Source organism: Sprattus sprattus, assembly GCF_963457725.1.
Source record: "Sprattus sprattus genome assembly, chromosome: 14".
NCBI lineage: Eukaryota > Metazoa > Chordata > Actinopteri > Clupeiformes > Clupeidae > Sprattus > Sprattus sprattus.
Genome location: NC_137912.1, coordinates 19,350,465 through 19,368,612, shown reverse-complemented (window position 1 = coordinate 19,368,612; position 18,148 = coordinate 19,350,465). Strand labels below are relative to the sequence as shown.

The window sequence follows — 18,148 nt, the reverse complement described above, 5'->3', positions numbered from 1 at the left end:
GGTCTCTGTGACAGGTCTCTGTGGTTCTGCGTGGGGTCCTGCATGAGTTCTGCCCCACGGCGTACCTTGAAGCAGTTCTGCACCAGTTGGAAGTTCTCGCCCCCGGCGGCGCCGGCCCTGGCGTAGTCCTTGAGCAGCAGGAAGAGCTGCCGGGTGAGCTGGAGAGCCCCCTCCTCCACGGCTGGCAGGGGGAACTTCAGCACCCAGATGAACGCCTGCAGCGCCTCTGTGATCACCTGCAGGGGGCGACAGAGCGTGCACAATCATTAAGCCTGGAGACAAGGACTCATTCTTCCTCATCCTCTCCATCACATGCAAGCACACCTGGAGACACGGACTCATTCTTCCTCATTCTCTCCATCACATGCAAGCACACCTGGCGACACGGACTCATTCTTCCTCATTCTCTCTATCAAAGGCAAACACAAACTGGTGCTCAATTCACAGACATTATATTTACTTCACATTTCTACAAGTTACACACATTTACACATGCAGTAAGAGAGACACATGCAATTCAACACAACCAGAGAAATGTATGAGCAACACACACACACACACACACACACACACACACACACACACTCCCTTCCTCAGTGGGGTGTGGACTGTACCTTGACGTGCATGGAGCTGAGGCAGTCCAGCAGCAGTGAGACGAAAGGGTCCAGCATCTCTTTGACATCAGACACAGAAGAGTTCACCTTTGAGCTCTTCAAGCTCAGGTGCAGCATCTACACAAACACGGGGCAAAGACAGTCACTCAAATACTCAAATACACACAACACACACACACACACACACACACACACACACACACACACACACACACACACACACACACACACACACACACACACACACACACACACCTCTAACTCACTAAAATACTCAGACACACACACTGGATACATCACTATAAATGAAGCTTTGATTGGTGAAGAACCCAGGCAACAGTTGTTGTATGCAGAGTTTCTCCAATACCAGCTGCTGAAGCTTGAAACTTCTTCAGAGTAGTCATAGGTGTCTTGGTGGCCTCTCTTACTAGTCTCCTTCTGGCATGCTCACTCAGTTTGTAAGGACGGCCTGATCTAGGCAGATTTACACATGTGCCATATTCCTTCCATTTCTTGATGATGGATTGAACAGAATTTCAGGGGATGTTAAGTGCCTTGGACATTTTTTGTATCCTTCCCCTGACCTATACTTTTCAATAGCCTTTTCTCTGAGTTTCTTAGAGTGATCTTTGGTCTTCACGGTGTAACAGTAGCCAGGAATACTGATTACTGAATACTGACCAGTGAATGGACCTTCCAGACACGGGTGTCGTTATACTACAATCACTTGAGACACATTCACTGCACACTGATCACCAATTCACTAATTGTGAGACTTCTAGCACCAATTGGCTGGACCTCTGTTGAAATAGGTCAGTCTATTTAAAAGGGGGTGAATACTTATGCAATCACTTATTTTAATTACATATTTTTATTTAATTAACATAACTGTGTAGAAATCTGTTTTCACTTTGACATTAAAGAGGGCTATTTTGTGTTTTTTTTTGTCCATGACTGACCATGACTGATTTATAAAAGCAATAAAAGGGTAAAACATCCAAGGGGGTGAATACTTATGCATGGCACTCTATGTGTGTGTTTGTGCGAGTGTGTTTGTGCGAGTGTGTGTGTGTGTGTGTGAGCGGCCTGTTTTCCTGTTGGCTTACACTCAGCCCTGTCTCCACCAGGATGTGCATGTTGGTCTTGGTGTTGATGGCGGCCTTCTTGAAGCCTCTCTTGGGCGTCTGGGGCAACAGCAGGCAGCTAGGAGGGGGCAGTCGGGGGTCCGGGGGTGGGAGGGGCTTCTGCCTAGAACACATAAAACAAGGGCAGGGGTTAACGCAAGTAAGTGTACACAACAGTGTTCCGTAACCTTACAAACAGGTCAGTGAAAGTATATATACATACATATACATATACATACACATACACATAAATACTGGGAGAGCACCATGGTTTTAAAAAAACTGGCAGTGGAGTAGAACTTTAACGCCGTAACCCCAGATGTAGTGGGGCATTCTATGAATTAGGTTATACTTTTCTGGATCTCAAATAATATTAAAGTTGACAAGATATATATTCTGACGTATATAACATATTGACCCGGACTCTAGGTGTCATTGGAAATTGCTTGGTGATGTTAATGTTAATGTGATCAGAGTGCTGTTATCAACAACACTGATTAGCAAAAGTCACCTATATCAAGCAGAAATTGTCAGAGTCCAAACAAACTGGGCTTATTTTGTAGCTGGTTTCCTCCCCCAAAGTATGAACAATTGGTCAATGTATTAATCAATCATATAGATGTACCTTTAACCCTTTAGAGTGTGCCGAACACTGTTAACTTGTCACCTCATCATATTGATAACTGTCATACTGACAATTGGTAATGAAAAGCAAATTGTTGTTCGATAGATTATTTATGTGTTTCTGTGGTGTGCAGAAGTGCGTGTGTGTGTGTTTTCTTACTTGTTCCTCAGTGTGAGTAGTGGCAAACTCTCGTTCACCAGGCCGTGACTCAACATCAGGATGGACTGAGGGGTCATGACCTCGTTCTGCAGTAACCCGGCTATCACTCGCCTCAGCACCATGTGAACCCGCCGGGACACCTTCAAACTCATAGTCTTCTCCAGAATCTGCCAGAGAGGGAGAGAGGGAGGGAGGGAGGAAGGGAGATGGGAAAAAAGAGAGAGGGGAGGAAGAGATATAGAGAGTCAGAGATGGAAAGAGACAGAAAAAGGGGGCGAAAGAGAAAGTGATTTTTTGTCAATTATTTTCAGCATATTGCAATATTCTTTGATTGTGGTTGACTGTGTATTACTACTGAGTTACTAGCAGTAGTAGGGGCCTTGCGTGTGTTTACCTCTTTGAGTGGCACGATGACTTGAGTAACTTTCTTTTGGCTGGTGAACTGGGCCAGGAGCTCGTAGGAGTCTGAGCTCTTACTGTGGCGAGCCTCCATTAGTTTTGATGAAATTCCCTTTATGTCCTTCTCTTCTGCCACCGCCCCAAACAGCTCGCTATTACATATCTGCATCAGGGAAAAACAACAGGACAAGGCAATCGAGTCAGCTGATACTCAATGTCTGGCCAATCAGGCAGGCCATTATTTCCAAAGAGTCTTTGATGAAGAGGACCTTTAATTGTATGTATTTTACAAATGATAGGTTCTCAAGAACCAACCAATCGATTTCCTCCAAATTTAGGTCTACAGTGCAACTGTCTGTTAATATCAATAATACTGTTTGGACAAAAAAAGAATCACACAAACAAACAAACAAACAAGTGAAATCACAGTAGGATTTTAGAGCCACAAGCTCATGTGCCGTTACTGCCAGTCTGGCAGATGTAAGACCTGCTTCCAAAACACGGATTTCAGGTCAGTAATTTAGGGTCTAATCTGTTGGTACCTCCACAAGCAAGTCCAGACAGGGGTCAAGGTCTCCACCCTTCAGTGAGGATCTCAGAGCAGACAGCAGTTGGTACACAGTGAAGGTCAGCACGTGGACCTGAGGACAACACAGACAATGAACTACACATCCCAGAAGTCCCTGAGCCACACACACACACACACACACACACACACACACACACACACACACACACACACACACCTGATAGCCCTTGGTCAGAACACTGTTCATCTCCTTCAGTAGGTACTGCAGGTAGTGCGCTCCCAGAGCCTGGATGATCTTGACGAGTGTGTTTCTCGCCACGTCTCTGATCTCCTGGAAACGACTCCTCAGGTGGTAACACACCTTCAGCAGCACCCTGTCCAAACACACACACGTCAGCATCTCCGGTCACAGACCACAATATTCACACACTGGAGTTGTCTTCGGGTCAGACTTTTGAGTGGTTAAAATGCAATGGCTGATTCCAGGAACTAATGATCGTTAAACAAGGGTGGAAAACAGTGCAATGAATTCCATTATTCCACAATCCTCTCATTCTTATGACCACTGTCACACACACGCGTCCAAGAGATATATGATTTCAAAGAATTAAATGTCATATAACACAGTATTTTCAGTTACTTTCACACTCACTGACCCGGGCAGGTTGGTCTCCATGACGTCCTGAGGAAGGGTTTGCATGAGTTTGACCATGGCGAAAGCGATAGGAACCCGAGCCACCTCTTCCTCCTTCACCTCTTTGGACTTCACTGCCTTGTGCTCATCATCTCTCTGGACCTGCACATCGCACACACACACACACACACACACACACACACACACACACACACACACACACACACACACACACAAAACAGAAACCAAACATGATCAGCTATAGTTCCGTGTATGTGTATTATGTACATGTAATTATGCAATCAACATCAGCACAGTTAAAGCTGAGAGTGATGTCATCTGCGAGGCCCTACTTTGGCGGTCAGGCACTTGTGTAGGCGGGGCAGGACGCTCTGGGTGACGGTTTGATTGACAGTGGCAATCAGAGCCTCCAGGTCCTGCACGCTCCGTGGTAGGCCAGTGCAGACAGTGGGCGTTGCCCTCATCTTAGAACCCGCCTCCTTCTGCTGGCTGTCTGGTTTATTGGCCGAGTCCTCTGTGTCCATGGCAACCACATCCCCCTCTGTCTGGGTTGCATCTGTGGAGTGGGTTTCAACGGCATCCTCGCCATCACTGTCCTCAGATTCTGCTTCATCGGCCTCCTCTTCATCAACCTCTTCCTCCGCGGCAACTGTGTCCAAGCAAAAAACATCGGCATGACAACAGACCCCACAACTCAGACCCACATGCTTGTAGCAGGAAGTCTATAAAGAGCCCTGAGAGGAGAGAGAGGCGGGGATCTGTTTCACTCACCTTCCAGCTTCCTTGACTTGGCGGCTTCAATTTCTTTGCTCAGGGTTTCACGATCAAAGTGGAATGCCTCTAGAACCGTCAACAGCAGACTGCCAGAGGAGAGAACACCCAAAATCACAAACACGGAACCAACAAGAGAACAATCACAGCAAACAGAACCAAAGATCTTACGGTCTTATACGGAAACATGCCTCAATGATAAAGACTTCTCCACACACAAAAATATAGACGCAGAATTCTATACATAGGCGCACACACACACACACACACACACACACACACACACACAGAGGAGTACATACTTGACTGCCAGTTTTTGTTCGGCCAAGCCCGTCTGTAGTATATGGACAAACTGTTTGAGGTAGTACATGTATTTAGACCAGGTGAGACGCTTACACACCGCGCCCACCACCTCCACACCTGCGGTGCTCATGTTGTCATTCTGCGGAGAAACACAAACAAACACACACACACACAATAGTTAATATGATTTCTTAAACCCACTCAAACACCGAAATATGTGTGAGAATATTATGCCAAACATATTCCCCACACACACACACACACACACACACCCTCTTCATCTTCTCATCAAACAGTGCGGTCATGGCGTAGGGCATGATGTAGGTCTGCATGGAGCGTGATGACATCACCACTGTGCCCTCCGTCAGCTGCTTAGCGATCCTCCTCAGAGCTCGTGCTCTCCTGTACACCTGGGATAGAAAACAAAACACACTGCTTAATGCTAACACACACACACACACTTTTTTTTTTACTTTTTCAAGTTTTTAAGACCTCGCGGGTACCCTGGCACACACACACACACACACACACACACACACACCTTTCGATGCTGTGTGTCCCACAACACACAAAGAGGAACCTCTCGTACCGCTTTTGTCTATCTGTCTGTCTGTGTCTGTCTGTCTGCCTGTGTCTATCTGTCTGTCTGTGTCTGTCTGTCTGCCTGTGTCTGTCTGTCTGCCTGTGTCTGTCTGTCTGCCTGTGTCTGTCTGTGTCTGTCTGTCTGCCTGTGTCTGTCTGTCTGCCTGTGTCTGTCTGTCTGCCTGTGTCTGTCTGTCTGCCTGTGTCTGTCTGTCTGCCTGTGTCTGTCTGTCTGCCTGTGTCTGTCTGTCTGCCTGTGTCTGTCTGTCTGCCTGTGTCTGTCTGTCTGCCTGTGTCTGTCTGTCTGCCTGTGTCTGTCTGTCTGCCTGTGTCTGTCTGTCTGTCTGTTTCTGTCTGTCTGTCTGTTTGTTTCTGTCTGTCAGTTTCTGTTTCTGTCTGTCTATTTGTTTCTATCGTTGTTCTCACCTGTATGTGTTTCATGTGCTCGAAGAAATCAGACTCTGGGTCGTTGTAGTCTGTGAGCTGGACCAGGTCCCGGAACTCGGGTCGCTCTGGGAATGACCGGACCAGACACGCTAGAACCGTGGTGTAGTCGTTTCTGGCACTCTGCAAGAGAAAGGCAAGAACATGGAAGAATATGTTTTGTTACCTGTGTGCACAAGACCGTCTGCGTTCACAAGTGTGGTAATGTTTGTGTGCTGTGCTGTGTGTGCATCAGAGTGGCCATGTGTTTGTGATGTACTGACATATGTATGTATTAGGAATTAGCATGCAGACATGCACACACACGCATACCAACATACATACACTGATAGATACACACACACACACACACACACACACACACACACACACACACACACACACACACATACACGTATTGAAAAGGTGCTGGTGGGTCTGTGTGTTTCACATATTGGTATGTCCACTAAGAATGTGTGTGTGTGTGTGTGTGTGTGTGCGCGCAAGTGAGAATGTGTGTGTGAGTGTGCTTTTTCATACCTCAGCCTTATTCCTCAGTCCTTTGCGCATGGCGTCCAGGATGTTTTGCTGAACGATCTCTCTGTACTCCGGCTCTGGAGAGCCCACGGCGGCCAGCTGCTCAATGACCGCCGACAGACACAGGATGGCGCTGTCCGCAAGGGACATGTCCCCAATCTGTACCGGCCCAACAGAAAAGAAAACTCAGCTCATCACAGGGTCCAATTACAGGGCAGTTATCATGATGGATTTTGGGTAAGTTAGGTATTAATGTGTAGTTCACAGGTTAAATGGACAAGTTCGAAAAAACTGGTACCTAAAAGTCCACCACAACTGATCAGACAACTAAAAACAAAAAAAAGTCCCCACATCTCTGCCTCCCTCCCTCAAACAGGTGAACCCATGAGTGTGTGTGTGTGTGTGTGTGTGTAGGACTGGAACCATGAGTGTGTGTGAGCAGGACTGGACCCATGAGTGTGTGTGTGTGTGTGAGTAGGACTGGACCCATGAGTGAGTGTGCAAGTATCTCTGCAGTGTGCAGCTCATTTCTTTAACCGACTCTACTCATCTCACCTCCTTCAAAATCTCTTTCAATGAATCCCGCCCCTCCCTCTCCCCCCCTCCCTCTCTCTCCCTCCCTCTCTCCCTCCCTCCCTCCCTCCCTCACCTCAAACGAGTGGAAGCAGCTGTGCATGAGTGTGTGCAGGTATCTCATGTCCAGCGAGCTCATCTCTTTCACACGCCGAGTGGCCTCCTGGAACGCCAGCAGACGCACATCAAAGTAGATCTCATCCAGGTGACGACTGTCAAACGCATTCAACTGTGGAGAGAGAGAGGGAGGGAGAGAGAGGGAGAGATGGCGATTCATTTTTTTTTAATTGTATAAGCATACAATACTATGGACAAGGCAGTGATGGGCTCAAGTACAGAAAAAAAGTATGTTAAAAGTGGATAAATGGACACCAATGGACACAAAGTGTTTGTGTGTGTGTGTGTGTGTGTGTGTGTGTGTATGCGTTACCTGCACAGTCATGTCTGTGATGTACTTCAGCGTTTCATCCAACTCAGCCAGTGTCTGCAGGAGGGAACAAGAACATCAGACCGATGAGCTATGAGTGAGCTGTGAGATAAGCTTAACCCGTCACCTAGGGGGCACACATAGATGAGCTATACCCGTCACCTAGAGGGCACACACTGATGAACTAAACCTGTCACCTAGGGAACACACACTGATGAACTAAACCCGTCACCTAGGGGACACACACTGATGAGCTATACCCGTCACCTAGGGGACAAACACTGATGAACTATCCCTGTCACCTAGGGGGCACACACTGATGAGCTATACCCGTCACCTAGGGGACAAACACTGATGAGCTATACCCGTCACCTAGGGGACACACATTGATGGACTTTACCCGTCACCTAGGGGACACACATCGATGAGCTAGAGCTATAACCGTCACCTAGGTGGAGTTTGTGTGTGTGTGTGTGTGTGTGAGAGTTTGTGTTTGTGTGTGTGCGTGTGCGTGTGTGTGTGTGTATGTGTGTGTGTGCGTATACCTCAAACACAGCACAGTGCATGGTGTGAGAGTTTGTCGTGTAGGATAGAAGGGGGATGGTGTGTGTGTGTGTGTGTGTGTGTGTGTGTGTGTGAGGGTGTGTGTGCGTGTGTATACCTTAAACACAGCACACAGTGCCTGGCGTGAGACTTTGCTGTGCAGGATAGACAGTAGGCGGCTCAGGGGCTTGAGGAACTCTGCTGGGTTGGAACACTGCTTCAGAAGGTTCTGCACCGTCTCCAGGATGTCCAGCTCAGTGTCCTAAGGTAACACAGGCGAGATAGTTAAACACACACACACACACACACACACACACACACACACACACTGCTTCAGAAGGTTCTGTCTCCAAGATATCCAACCCAGTCTCCTAATGCAACATATTGCATCACAGCACTGTTCAACATGAATACACACACAACCACCCATACCTTGGTCTGTATCTTTCTCACATACACATTTGTTGACATTGGTTAGTGTGGCAGTTTTTTCTGGGCAGTTTTGGATAATCTGGAGGTCTATTCTGGGTAGTTTTGGCTAATCTGGTCTATTCTTGGTAGATTTGGATAATCTGGAGGTCTCACCTGGCCAGTCTTGGGTTTAGTCAGGTAAGGAAGCAGCAAAGTGATGAGGGTGGAGCTCTGTTCTTTATCCGTCACAAATCGGCTGATCCTGAACACACACACACACACACAGAATGCATGAAACTGGTGATGTGTTGTCTCACAGCAAGACAGTGACAGCAGCTAAGACCATTGGCAGTGAATTTGGCCAAGTAAGATGGATAACTCAATGGAACATGTTTCTTAAAAAGGTTAAAGACATTGGGCCTCATTCTCGTTCATTTTCTAAACTTCTTCTGAAATGTTACTTACGCGACTTCGTAAAAACAATGTAAGGGAAAAGCTTCCGCTGCATTCCCGCACGCTTGAAAATGCGTTCATAAACAGCCAAAGTCTTCTCAGCTGTGTTCCTCCGGATTAGTTTCTTAAATTGATGCGCGTTCTCGTGAAAGTGGATTTGCATACATACGCACCCCGCCAGCTCCTTATTAGGGCACGCAACCGTAGAAACGTTTGCTGTCGGAATCTCCCGAATCTACACGAAAGCACCTCGCGAGTCATGTTTAAGCGGAAAGTGAGCAAAAAACGAAGATCTAACTTAACCGGTGCAGACATGGAGGTACTGCAGGATGTGTCCATTCTATTCCACTATGGCTATTTTAACGCGATTGGGTTTAGTGTGTATTTATTTATTCACTTACATGTGCAATGTTCGTGTACATTTACATTCACATTCAGTCATTTAGCAGACGCCTAGCTTTGTCCAAAGTGACGTACAAGGGAGAGAACAGTCAAGCTACGAGCAATAGAGACCTAGTGTAACAATAAATACTACTTTACATAAGAAATAGAAAAACGAAGCAGTTCATTCGACCAACGAGGATCTACAAATGAGAATAGTCTGGATTAGCATTCTGGTGTAGTCCTTTTATTTATTTAATGACATCACGATGGCTCGTAGAATCATGACTATAAATGTGAAACGTAATTGTTAATGATACAAATATTCTCGTATTTATTATTATTATAATTATTTTTATCCGAGGATGTCTGTAGTTGACGTGAACGTAATCACCAACGGTTTCTCACAAATTCAGCCATTAACCCAGTTGTCAAAAATGCGATTCCTCAAATAACCACAAGATGGCCACATCGCTATTGAGGAACCGCATTTGAGAAGATTCCAGCAGAGTTACGACTGCTATTTCGCGTTCTGAAAGTCTTCTAAAGTTCAGAAGAAATCCCAGATGAGGAAACCATGGAGAATGGCAAATGTTTTCCTAAATCCACCGAAGTGGAGATCAGAAGAAAGTCCTTCTCAAAGTGTTCTCAACTGCTGTCGAGAATGAGGCCCATTGTGTGTGGTATAAAAGGACACCAATTAAGTATGTATGTGTGTGTGTGTGTTTGGGGGGGGGGGGGTGGACATACTTGGAGAGGATGTTGAGTTCCTTGCAGACCTGAGCACGGAACTTCTTCTTCTTGAGGCGCTCGGAGTTCTGCACCATCTTACCCAGGTACTGAAGAACAGCAGGAACGTGGGGGAAGAGCAGTCTAGAACCCATACTCACAGAGTCTGAGAGAGGCAGAGAGGGGAGAGATGGGGATTGGAGAAAGAGAGAAAGAAAGAGATAGAGACAGAGAGAGAGTGAGAGGGACAGAGATAGAGAGATGAAACCAAGAAAGGGAGAGGAAGGTAAGACAGAGAAAGAAATATAAGAACACCACAACATTTTCTTAAAAGAACATCCCACTGTCAATCAAGGGCCTTTCGGGCCAATCAGGAATTCAACTCCTCCCCCACCTGCTGTGATGTCAGTAGCCCCGCCCAGGTCTGGCAGCACACAGTCATTCACACACAGCTCCACCTCCTTCTCTGCTTCATTTTCCGTTTCCATGGTGACAAAGTCCTCGGTGGTGAGCAAGCTCTCGGCGATGTCCATCACCATGGCGATGGTTTTCGGGGAGACGTTTTTGACGGAGAGCAGAGCGAAGACGTTGAGGAGGACGCAACACTCAGAGTGTCCTGGCTTCTGCTTGCCTAACAGAGGGAAAAACCTGCAGACAGGCAGAGAACCAGGCGAGTGAGTCGGACACACACACACACACACACACACACACACACACACACACACACACACACACACACACACACACACACACACACACACACACACACACACACACACACACACACACACACACACAGACACAGACACACACACAGACACACCTGCGAGTCAGATAGCCACCTGTCTCACTATCTCCTCACACAAACAGAACAACCAGATCCATTCAGAGAGACACGCACTTCATTCACCTTTTTCACACTAACCACCATTATCAGTCACACTCTTTACCAGATACACTCAACAACCAAGAAGCTACACCCCTAGGTGATAGGAGAGAGGTCAGTATGGAAAGGTCAAAAGGTGAAAGGTGAGAGGTGAGGAGTGATAACTGAGTGTGTATTTGGCCACGCTGGGTAAGCTGTACTGAAGAGAGTGTACGTGGACTGTGTTTATGAATGACTTTGTGTGTAAGTTTATCGTTCCCCTCGCTCTGCGTGTGTCTGTGTCAGACGGGGTAAAAAATAGGCAAAGGGGTGAGGTCACCTGGCGTTCTTGCTCCAGATTGGGCACTGTGTGCGTGTGTGTGTATGTGTGTGTGTGTGTGTGTGTGACCTGGCGTTTTTGCTCCAGATTGAGCAGTGTGTGTGTGCATGTGCATGTGTGTGTGTGTATATATATATATATATATATGTCACCTGGCGTTCTTGCTCCAGATGTGGATGAGTTTGAGCAGAGGGGTAGGGGCATAGGGGCTCTCTGAGGGCAGGCGACACACCTGGGGAAGGAGAGGAGAAGTAAACTTTAAAGACACACCCACACACACCTGAGGGGGGGGGGGGGGGGGGGACATAAATATAAACATATACATGCACCTGCATATACACACACACACACACACACACACACACACACACACACACACACACACACACACACACACACACACACACACACACACACCTGGAACAGAGGACAAATACACCAATGCACACACATACCCATCAAAGGTGCTGGGATAAAGACAAGAGGGATATATTTAATCGATTAGATGTACCTACACACACAAACGCACGTACACACACAAAGACAAACAGACATACGCTTACCTGAGGCCAGACAACAGCGAGGAAGATTGCGTCTATCTCATTGGCGGTGAAGTTGTAGGCATCGAAGCTGTTAAAGAAATCCTGAACACGCAGAGCCCCCAAACGCCTCAGGTTCTTCAGAGGAGCAATGCAGCCTGGCTTTAACTACATAAGAGATAAAAGTCAGTATGCACACTTACCTCTACACACTTATTCACACACACACACACACACACACACACACACACACACACACACAACTACACACACCTGTTCTCTGTGCTCCAGCAAACGTGAGACGCCCACACGCCCACACACACACACACACACACACCTGTTCTCTGCGCTCCAGCAAACGTGAGACGCCGGCAGACACACACAGGAGAATCTGCAGCAGCTTGGGCAGGTGTGTGTCCAGCAGGTGACCCAGTTTGTCCAGCAGAACTTCCATGACATTGAGCAGGCTGTGCTGTCGCCCCACGGGCAGAACCGCACCCAGGTCAGTCTGTTCGATCACACGCTTCACCGCTTCCGCACAGTCACCTAAAGAGGAGGAGGAGGAGGAGGAGAGGAAGAAAGGAAGGGAAGAGCTTATCCAAAATGTGTGTGTGTGTTACCAGTAGCATGTCTATAAATATGGCCTGCTTGTGCAATTGAAGTAATCATTATTATTAGTGTGTGTGTTTTACCTTGACTGTGGTGAGATACTGGCTCCAGAAGCATGTCTATGAAGATGCCCAGCTCGTGTGGTTGGCATCCAGCCAGGAACCTCAGCACGATGGAGGAGCGGGAGGCAGTGCTCGTCTTGCCCTGGAACTTACTGCCCCCCTTAGTGGACATGCGCCCATACAGGATCCTACAGCAACAATAATTATCGATTTTTTTCTGACCGAGACACACACACACACTCTACCCAAATTTCACATTCTCACATTGTATATCCACATGTACAAAATGTACACACACACACACACACACACACACACACCTCATGAGCAGTGGTATAAGCTGCGGTCTGTGGGCTTCCTGGACTACTGCTCCCTCTTCGGAGATGTTGAAGTGGACAATCTCATCCTTGAAGTGTTTATCATCCAGCAGTCTCTCCAGGTTCACTCTGATAAAACACACACACACACACACACACACACACACACACACACAGTTTAGACAAGATAGCTCAGTTCCTTGTTAAAATGATTGGTAATGGTCCACCAGGCAGAATTTGAAGATAAATGACCAAAGGCGTATGAATGTTGTCAGATTTTGCACAGCTAAATTTACAATGTAATTAGCATGGCATATAGCACAGGGCACATCCACATCCACTCATCCAGAATACATACTAAGGACCGATGATATCTCAACAGTGTTGCTTGCAGGGAAGCACCTTCTCCACACAATGTGAATACCTGTTATAGCTATTATGGGCACAGCCTTCTGGAAATGTAGGTCATGTCAGATATTGATAGCTTACTCTGTGTGTCAGTGTGTGTGTGTGTGTATGTGGGTATCTGATAAGCCCAAGCCTTCCTTTAGCTGAGTGATGTGAAATGAAGCTCCAAAATTAAACGATATCGCAGCCATTTCCCTCCCTGCTCTGTATCTACGGGGCTCCTGTCCTCCCGTTAACATTCCTTCGCCTCAGGCTTCCATGGAAACCTGAGCTGGGCCAATGACAGCTGTGATAGGCTCACAGAATAGACAGGAAGAAAGGTCACAATGACTCCCATTCACAGTGAGTGAATAACCACCTCCCCTGTGCTGCCCTGTACCTGAGGAGCAGCAGCAAAACAGGGCGTGAAGAACACACTGAGGCATATGTATAACGTATACCTTGAACACACACATATTATGGGCACAGACGAGCCCATGAACACTAGTCTGTGAGTGTGTGTGTGTGTGTGTATGTGTGTGTGACACCCACTGGGTCAGTCTAAGGAACTCACTTGTAAGGCAGGATGGCGGGGTCCTTATAGGTGAGCACACACTCCAAGGCCATCTTCTGGATGTACTGGTCCTTATGACAGAGCAGCTGGAGGAGACAGCAGAAAGATGCAGGGGGGGGGGGGTTAAGGGGAGAAGGAAGTTAAGGTAAGGATTTGCATTGATGCAGACTTGCTCAGGCTTGTTGTTATAGCTTTATCGACTTCCACTCCACGCTTTTTGATTTCATATGTGCAAACGGAGTGGAAGGGAGTAGGGTTTAGCTCATAAGCTAAGGTTGTGGAGATTGCAAAGATGTGCAAAGACAGGAAGTGATGCGCAGAGACAGGAAGTGATGTGTGTGGTACCTTTGTGTAGAGCTGAATGAGGCTGGGCTCCAGGTAGAGGGCACGGGGGTTGGTGAACTTAGAGAACACCTTCAGATGGGCAAGCAGCTGCCTGGAAAGACCAGGACAATAAGGATTAAACACACACACACACACACACACACACACACACCAGACACACATAAATCACACAAACACATGTCCATAAGCTCTACAGGTCAAAGGTTATGCTTACTTGGCAGCAGCTCTTCTTGGGGTCTTCCTCCTGCCTTTGGAGGCCGCCTCCTCTTCCTCTTCATCCTCCTCCTCCTCAGCAGTGTCCCCTTCTGCTGAAGTGCTGCCGGCTTTCAGGAGGTTCTGGGTGGGGGCCACCAGCAAGTCAGACGGGAAAAACTCCTTCCTGTCAATCAGCACCAGGGGGAGGGATAAAAATCAACATCAGGAAGACAGATACCCATCAGAAGCAGGAATAGGTGTTTCAGTCAGTATCTGGATGTCTAGCAGATCAAATTGATGAGGAACGTCAACCAATCAGTTACACAGTACACACACATACAGACAGTACACACACACACACATACACAGACAGTACACACACAGACACACAGTACACACACACACACACACAGTACACACAGACAGACAGACACAGACACAAACACACACCTGATGAAGCGCAGCAGTAGGGGGGTGAGCTCTCGGCTTCTGGGCTCCACTCGGTCAGGGAACTGGCTCATGGCTTTCCACAGAAGGTTCCGGAAGTTGGTGAAGTCGGTGCGGTCACCAATCTCCTCCTCTTCATCCAGCTGCTTCAGGAAAAGTACGCCCACATCACCGCTACCCGTCACATCACGCCCTAGGTCAGGGCCCTGCTCTTCCTCTTCCATATCTTCATCACATCCTCCCTCACCATCACCATCTTCATCATCACCACCTTCATCTCCCTCATCTTCATCATCATCATCATCATCCTGATCATCACTATCCTGAAGTTCCTGCTCTGAAAACACACACAGAAACACAAACGCAAATTCATTTTCAGCAATCTAAGTAAGTACACTATAGCAAAACCTCACTATTCAAGAGCGATCACCAACAGAACCAATGTGTGATCAGATGACCTTAAATAAGAGTTACATAAAAAAAACTCTGCTGGGACCCCATGAACAATGATGTGGTGTTTCTCTATGCATCTGGTGTGTAGTGTGTGTTGTCTGTGCTATTATTGACAGAATCTCCGCTGAGAGAGATCTTACCAGCCAGTTTGGCAACCATCTCCAGATGCAGGTAGAACACACTCCAGAACTCCTTGTTGTCCATACCCCTAGCATGGGACCTGAGAGAAAAGAGAGAGAGCAGGAGGAGTTAGTGCACAATTAACACTACTGCTGTAGCAGGAGAACCTCCTTCCGATGGCTAGAGCTGTGGTAGGCTTAACTGATGAAGAGGGAGAGAAAGAGGGAGAGAAAGAGAGAGAGAGAGAGAGAGAGTAAAGGACAAGGACAAGGAGCATGAAAGGAAGATAAACAGGGCAGTATTGCCCACCGGTTTGAAATCTACTTGTGTCGGTAGCCGGGGGTAAAAGGCTGGAATTACCTGTCGGCACAAAAATGGTCTACAACATGTGACCAACAACAAATACCTGTGACCTTTAACACAATATTTATTAAATACTTCTTAGTTTCACATAATATATTTCATAGATCCAACTGTGTGAGAGAGAAAGACAGACAGACAGAGAGAGAGAGAAAGAGAAAGGAAGAGAGATGAAGGGCAGAGGTGACAGCAGAATTGAGGGATGGCAGAGAGAGAGACTGAGACTAATGAAAAGAGAGCGAGAAATCGCTGAGTCAGTCACTCACACTAGCAGGTCAATGACGGCGTCCCACAGAGGCTTGAAGTTTATGAAGAGCATAGCAATCAGGTAACGCAAAGGCACCTGTCAACAGAAAACAAACAGTTAACAACACACATCTCACACACTTTTCCTGAAATTCATGGCTCAAACTACCATGCATTAAGACACATTTAATCTAATGGTCCATTAGGTAGACACTAACACAGCCTCCTGAGACACACACACACACACACCTCGTGAAAGGATCCATGGGGCAGGCATGGCTGCACCAGGTCATGGCGTAGTTTCCTGAGGTGCAGTAGTTTCTCCCTGTAGTCCTGAACAGTGGCAGGAACCTGCTCTGCCTGCAGGCAGATGGCAAAGACCGTCTGCCTGTCTGTGGCCTCTTCAGCCTAAAATACACACACCACACACACACACACACACACACACACACACAATAAATACGCAAACGCGTATAAATGTTTATGTTTAGGGAACAGATACAACTGCACAAGCAAAAGTACTAGTGTAACAGCGACCAACCAGAATGCTCGACTTAGATAGCAATGATTATTTCTAGTTTCACTAGTTCGCCCATCAGAATGCTTGATTTAGAGCTGATAATAAGCATGTTTGGCTTGGTAGCTGGCCGTGGTCCTGTGATGCCTATAGCAAAGATCCTGTGTGAGTGATGTCTGTTGACACCCCTTATGGATAAGGAGTAATGTGAGCTTAGCGCTACTAGGGAAATGGAGGAGAACGGGGTTGGAGGTGGGATATTTTGCAACTCCGGATCGCAAGTCATATTGGACAGGTGAGGCAGGTAAAAATCTTCTAGGACGTGGAAGTGGCATCAATCAATCAGCTATCAATCAACCCTATGGGCTCCCTCCTAACTTTGTTTAGAAAAAAACTATGAAATGTAAGTATGCAAATTACATAAATATCTTACCTCAGCAGACTTAGTCAGCTCTGCCTCAAAGTGACTCATGATCCTCAAAGACAAGAGACGGATCTTAGAGAGAGAGATGGGAAGGAAGAGAGAGAAAGTAAAAATGGGCAAATATTAGAGCTGCAACGATTAGTCGACGAATTCGACTAAGTCGATTGTGAAAAATGGTCGACGCGTCATTTTTTTTTTTACAGACGTTAACCGAGCTACCGGTACTTTTCATTCGGAATTGCATATAGGAAGTGCGAAATAGCTGCGAAAAGCGAATTATTCTGAGATGGCTCATGTTACCATGGAAACAATAAACAAAGCTTGGTTTAGCAGCTTCTTCATATCAGATATGGCTAACAGAAAAGTTGTCATTTTTCTCAATGATGGTCAATTATTAGTAGTTTAAGAGGTACTACTACAGTATTTCAAAGAGAATGGGCTGTGGGAGCATAAGAACAGTAAGTGTCTAGCAGCAATTATCATAGACATACAGTACTGTGCAAAAGTTTTAGGCAGGTGTGAAAAAATACTGTAAACTAAGAATGCTTTCAAAAATGGAAGTGTTAACAGATTATTTTCATCAATTCTTCATAAATTAACAAAATGCAGTGAAGGAACAGAAGAAAATTCTAAATTAAATCAATATTTGGTGTGACCACCCTTTGCCTTCAAAATAGCATCAATTCTTCCAGATACACTTGCGCACAGTTTTTGAAGGAACTCGGCTGGTAAATTGTTCCAAACATCTTGGAGAACTAACCACAGACCTTCTGTGGATGTAGGCTTCCTAAAATTCTTCTGTCTCTTCATGTAAACCCAGACAGACTCGATGATGTAGAGATCAGGGCTCTGTGGGGGTCATACCATCACTTGCAGGACTTTCTGTTCTTCTTTAAGCTGAAGATAGTTGTTAATGACATTGGCTGTATGTTTGGGGTTATGTTCCTGCTGCAGAATACATTTGGTGCCAATCATACGCCTCCCTGATGGTATTGCATGATGGATTAGTATCTTCCTGTATTTCTCAGCATTGAGGACACCATTCATCCTGACCAAATCTCAAACTCCACTTGCAGAAATGCAGCCCCAAACTGGAAAGGAACCTCTACC

The 18,148-nt window shown here is 46.6% G+C and overlaps 1 protein-coding gene across 1 annotated transcript in view; it reads right to left on the bottom strand.

The window, feature by feature from the left end:
• Window positions 1–18,148, bottom strand: part of utp20 (UTP20 small subunit processome component) — a 33,179-nt gene that overhangs the window by 7,238 nt on the left and 7,793 nt on the right. Inside the window, exons 17-49 of the mRNA XM_080851776.1 lie at window positions 17,048–17,110; window positions 16,347–16,505; window positions 16,118–16,194; window positions 15,512–15,591; window positions 14,922–15,255; window positions 14,491–14,655; window positions 14,277–14,367; window positions 13,932–14,017; window positions 12,974–13,099; window positions 12,675–12,841; window positions 12,320–12,528; window positions 12,007–12,150; window positions 11,596–11,675; window positions 10,633–10,886; window positions 10,260–10,404; window positions 8,850–8,937; window positions 8,383–8,526; window positions 7,725–7,778; window positions 7,371–7,523; window positions 6,725–6,880; window positions 6,188–6,328; window positions 5,452–5,589; window positions 5,179–5,318; window positions 4,877–4,965; window positions 4,438–4,754; window positions 4,107–4,246; window positions 3,668–3,824; window positions 3,464–3,562; window positions 2,917–3,084; window positions 2,523–2,689; window positions 1,721–1,862; window positions 615–731; window positions 66–236 (exon numbers count right to left, since the gene is read on the bottom strand). Coding sequence (XP_080707902.1) covers window positions 66–236; window positions 615–731; window positions 1,721–1,862; window positions 2,523–2,689; window positions 2,917–3,084; window positions 3,464–3,562; window positions 3,668–3,824; window positions 4,107–4,246; window positions 4,438–4,754; window positions 4,877–4,965; window positions 5,179–5,318; window positions 5,452–5,589; window positions 6,188–6,328; window positions 6,725–6,880; window positions 7,371–7,523; window positions 7,725–7,778; window positions 8,383–8,526; window positions 8,850–8,937; window positions 10,260–10,404; window positions 10,633–10,886; window positions 11,596–11,675; window positions 12,007–12,150; window positions 12,320–12,528; window positions 12,675–12,841; window positions 12,974–13,099; window positions 13,932–14,017; window positions 14,277–14,367; window positions 14,491–14,655; window positions 14,922–15,255; window positions 15,512–15,591; window positions 16,118–16,194; window positions 16,347–16,505; window positions 17,048–17,110 — 4,761 coding nt within the window. The remainder of the gene's footprint in view (window positions 1–65; window positions 237–614; window positions 732–1,720; window positions 1,863–2,522; window positions 2,690–2,916; window positions 3,085–3,463; window positions 3,563–3,667; window positions 3,825–4,106; window positions 4,247–4,437; window positions 4,755–4,876; window positions 4,966–5,178; window positions 5,319–5,451; window positions 5,590–6,187; window positions 6,329–6,724; window positions 6,881–7,370; window positions 7,524–7,724; window positions 7,779–8,382; window positions 8,527–8,849; window positions 8,938–10,259; window positions 10,405–10,632; window positions 10,887–11,595; window positions 11,676–12,006; window positions 12,151–12,319; window positions 12,529–12,674; window positions 12,842–12,973; window positions 13,100–13,931; window positions 14,018–14,276; window positions 14,368–14,490; window positions 14,656–14,921; window positions 15,256–15,511; window positions 15,592–16,117; window positions 16,195–16,346; window positions 16,506–17,047; window positions 17,111–18,148) is intronic.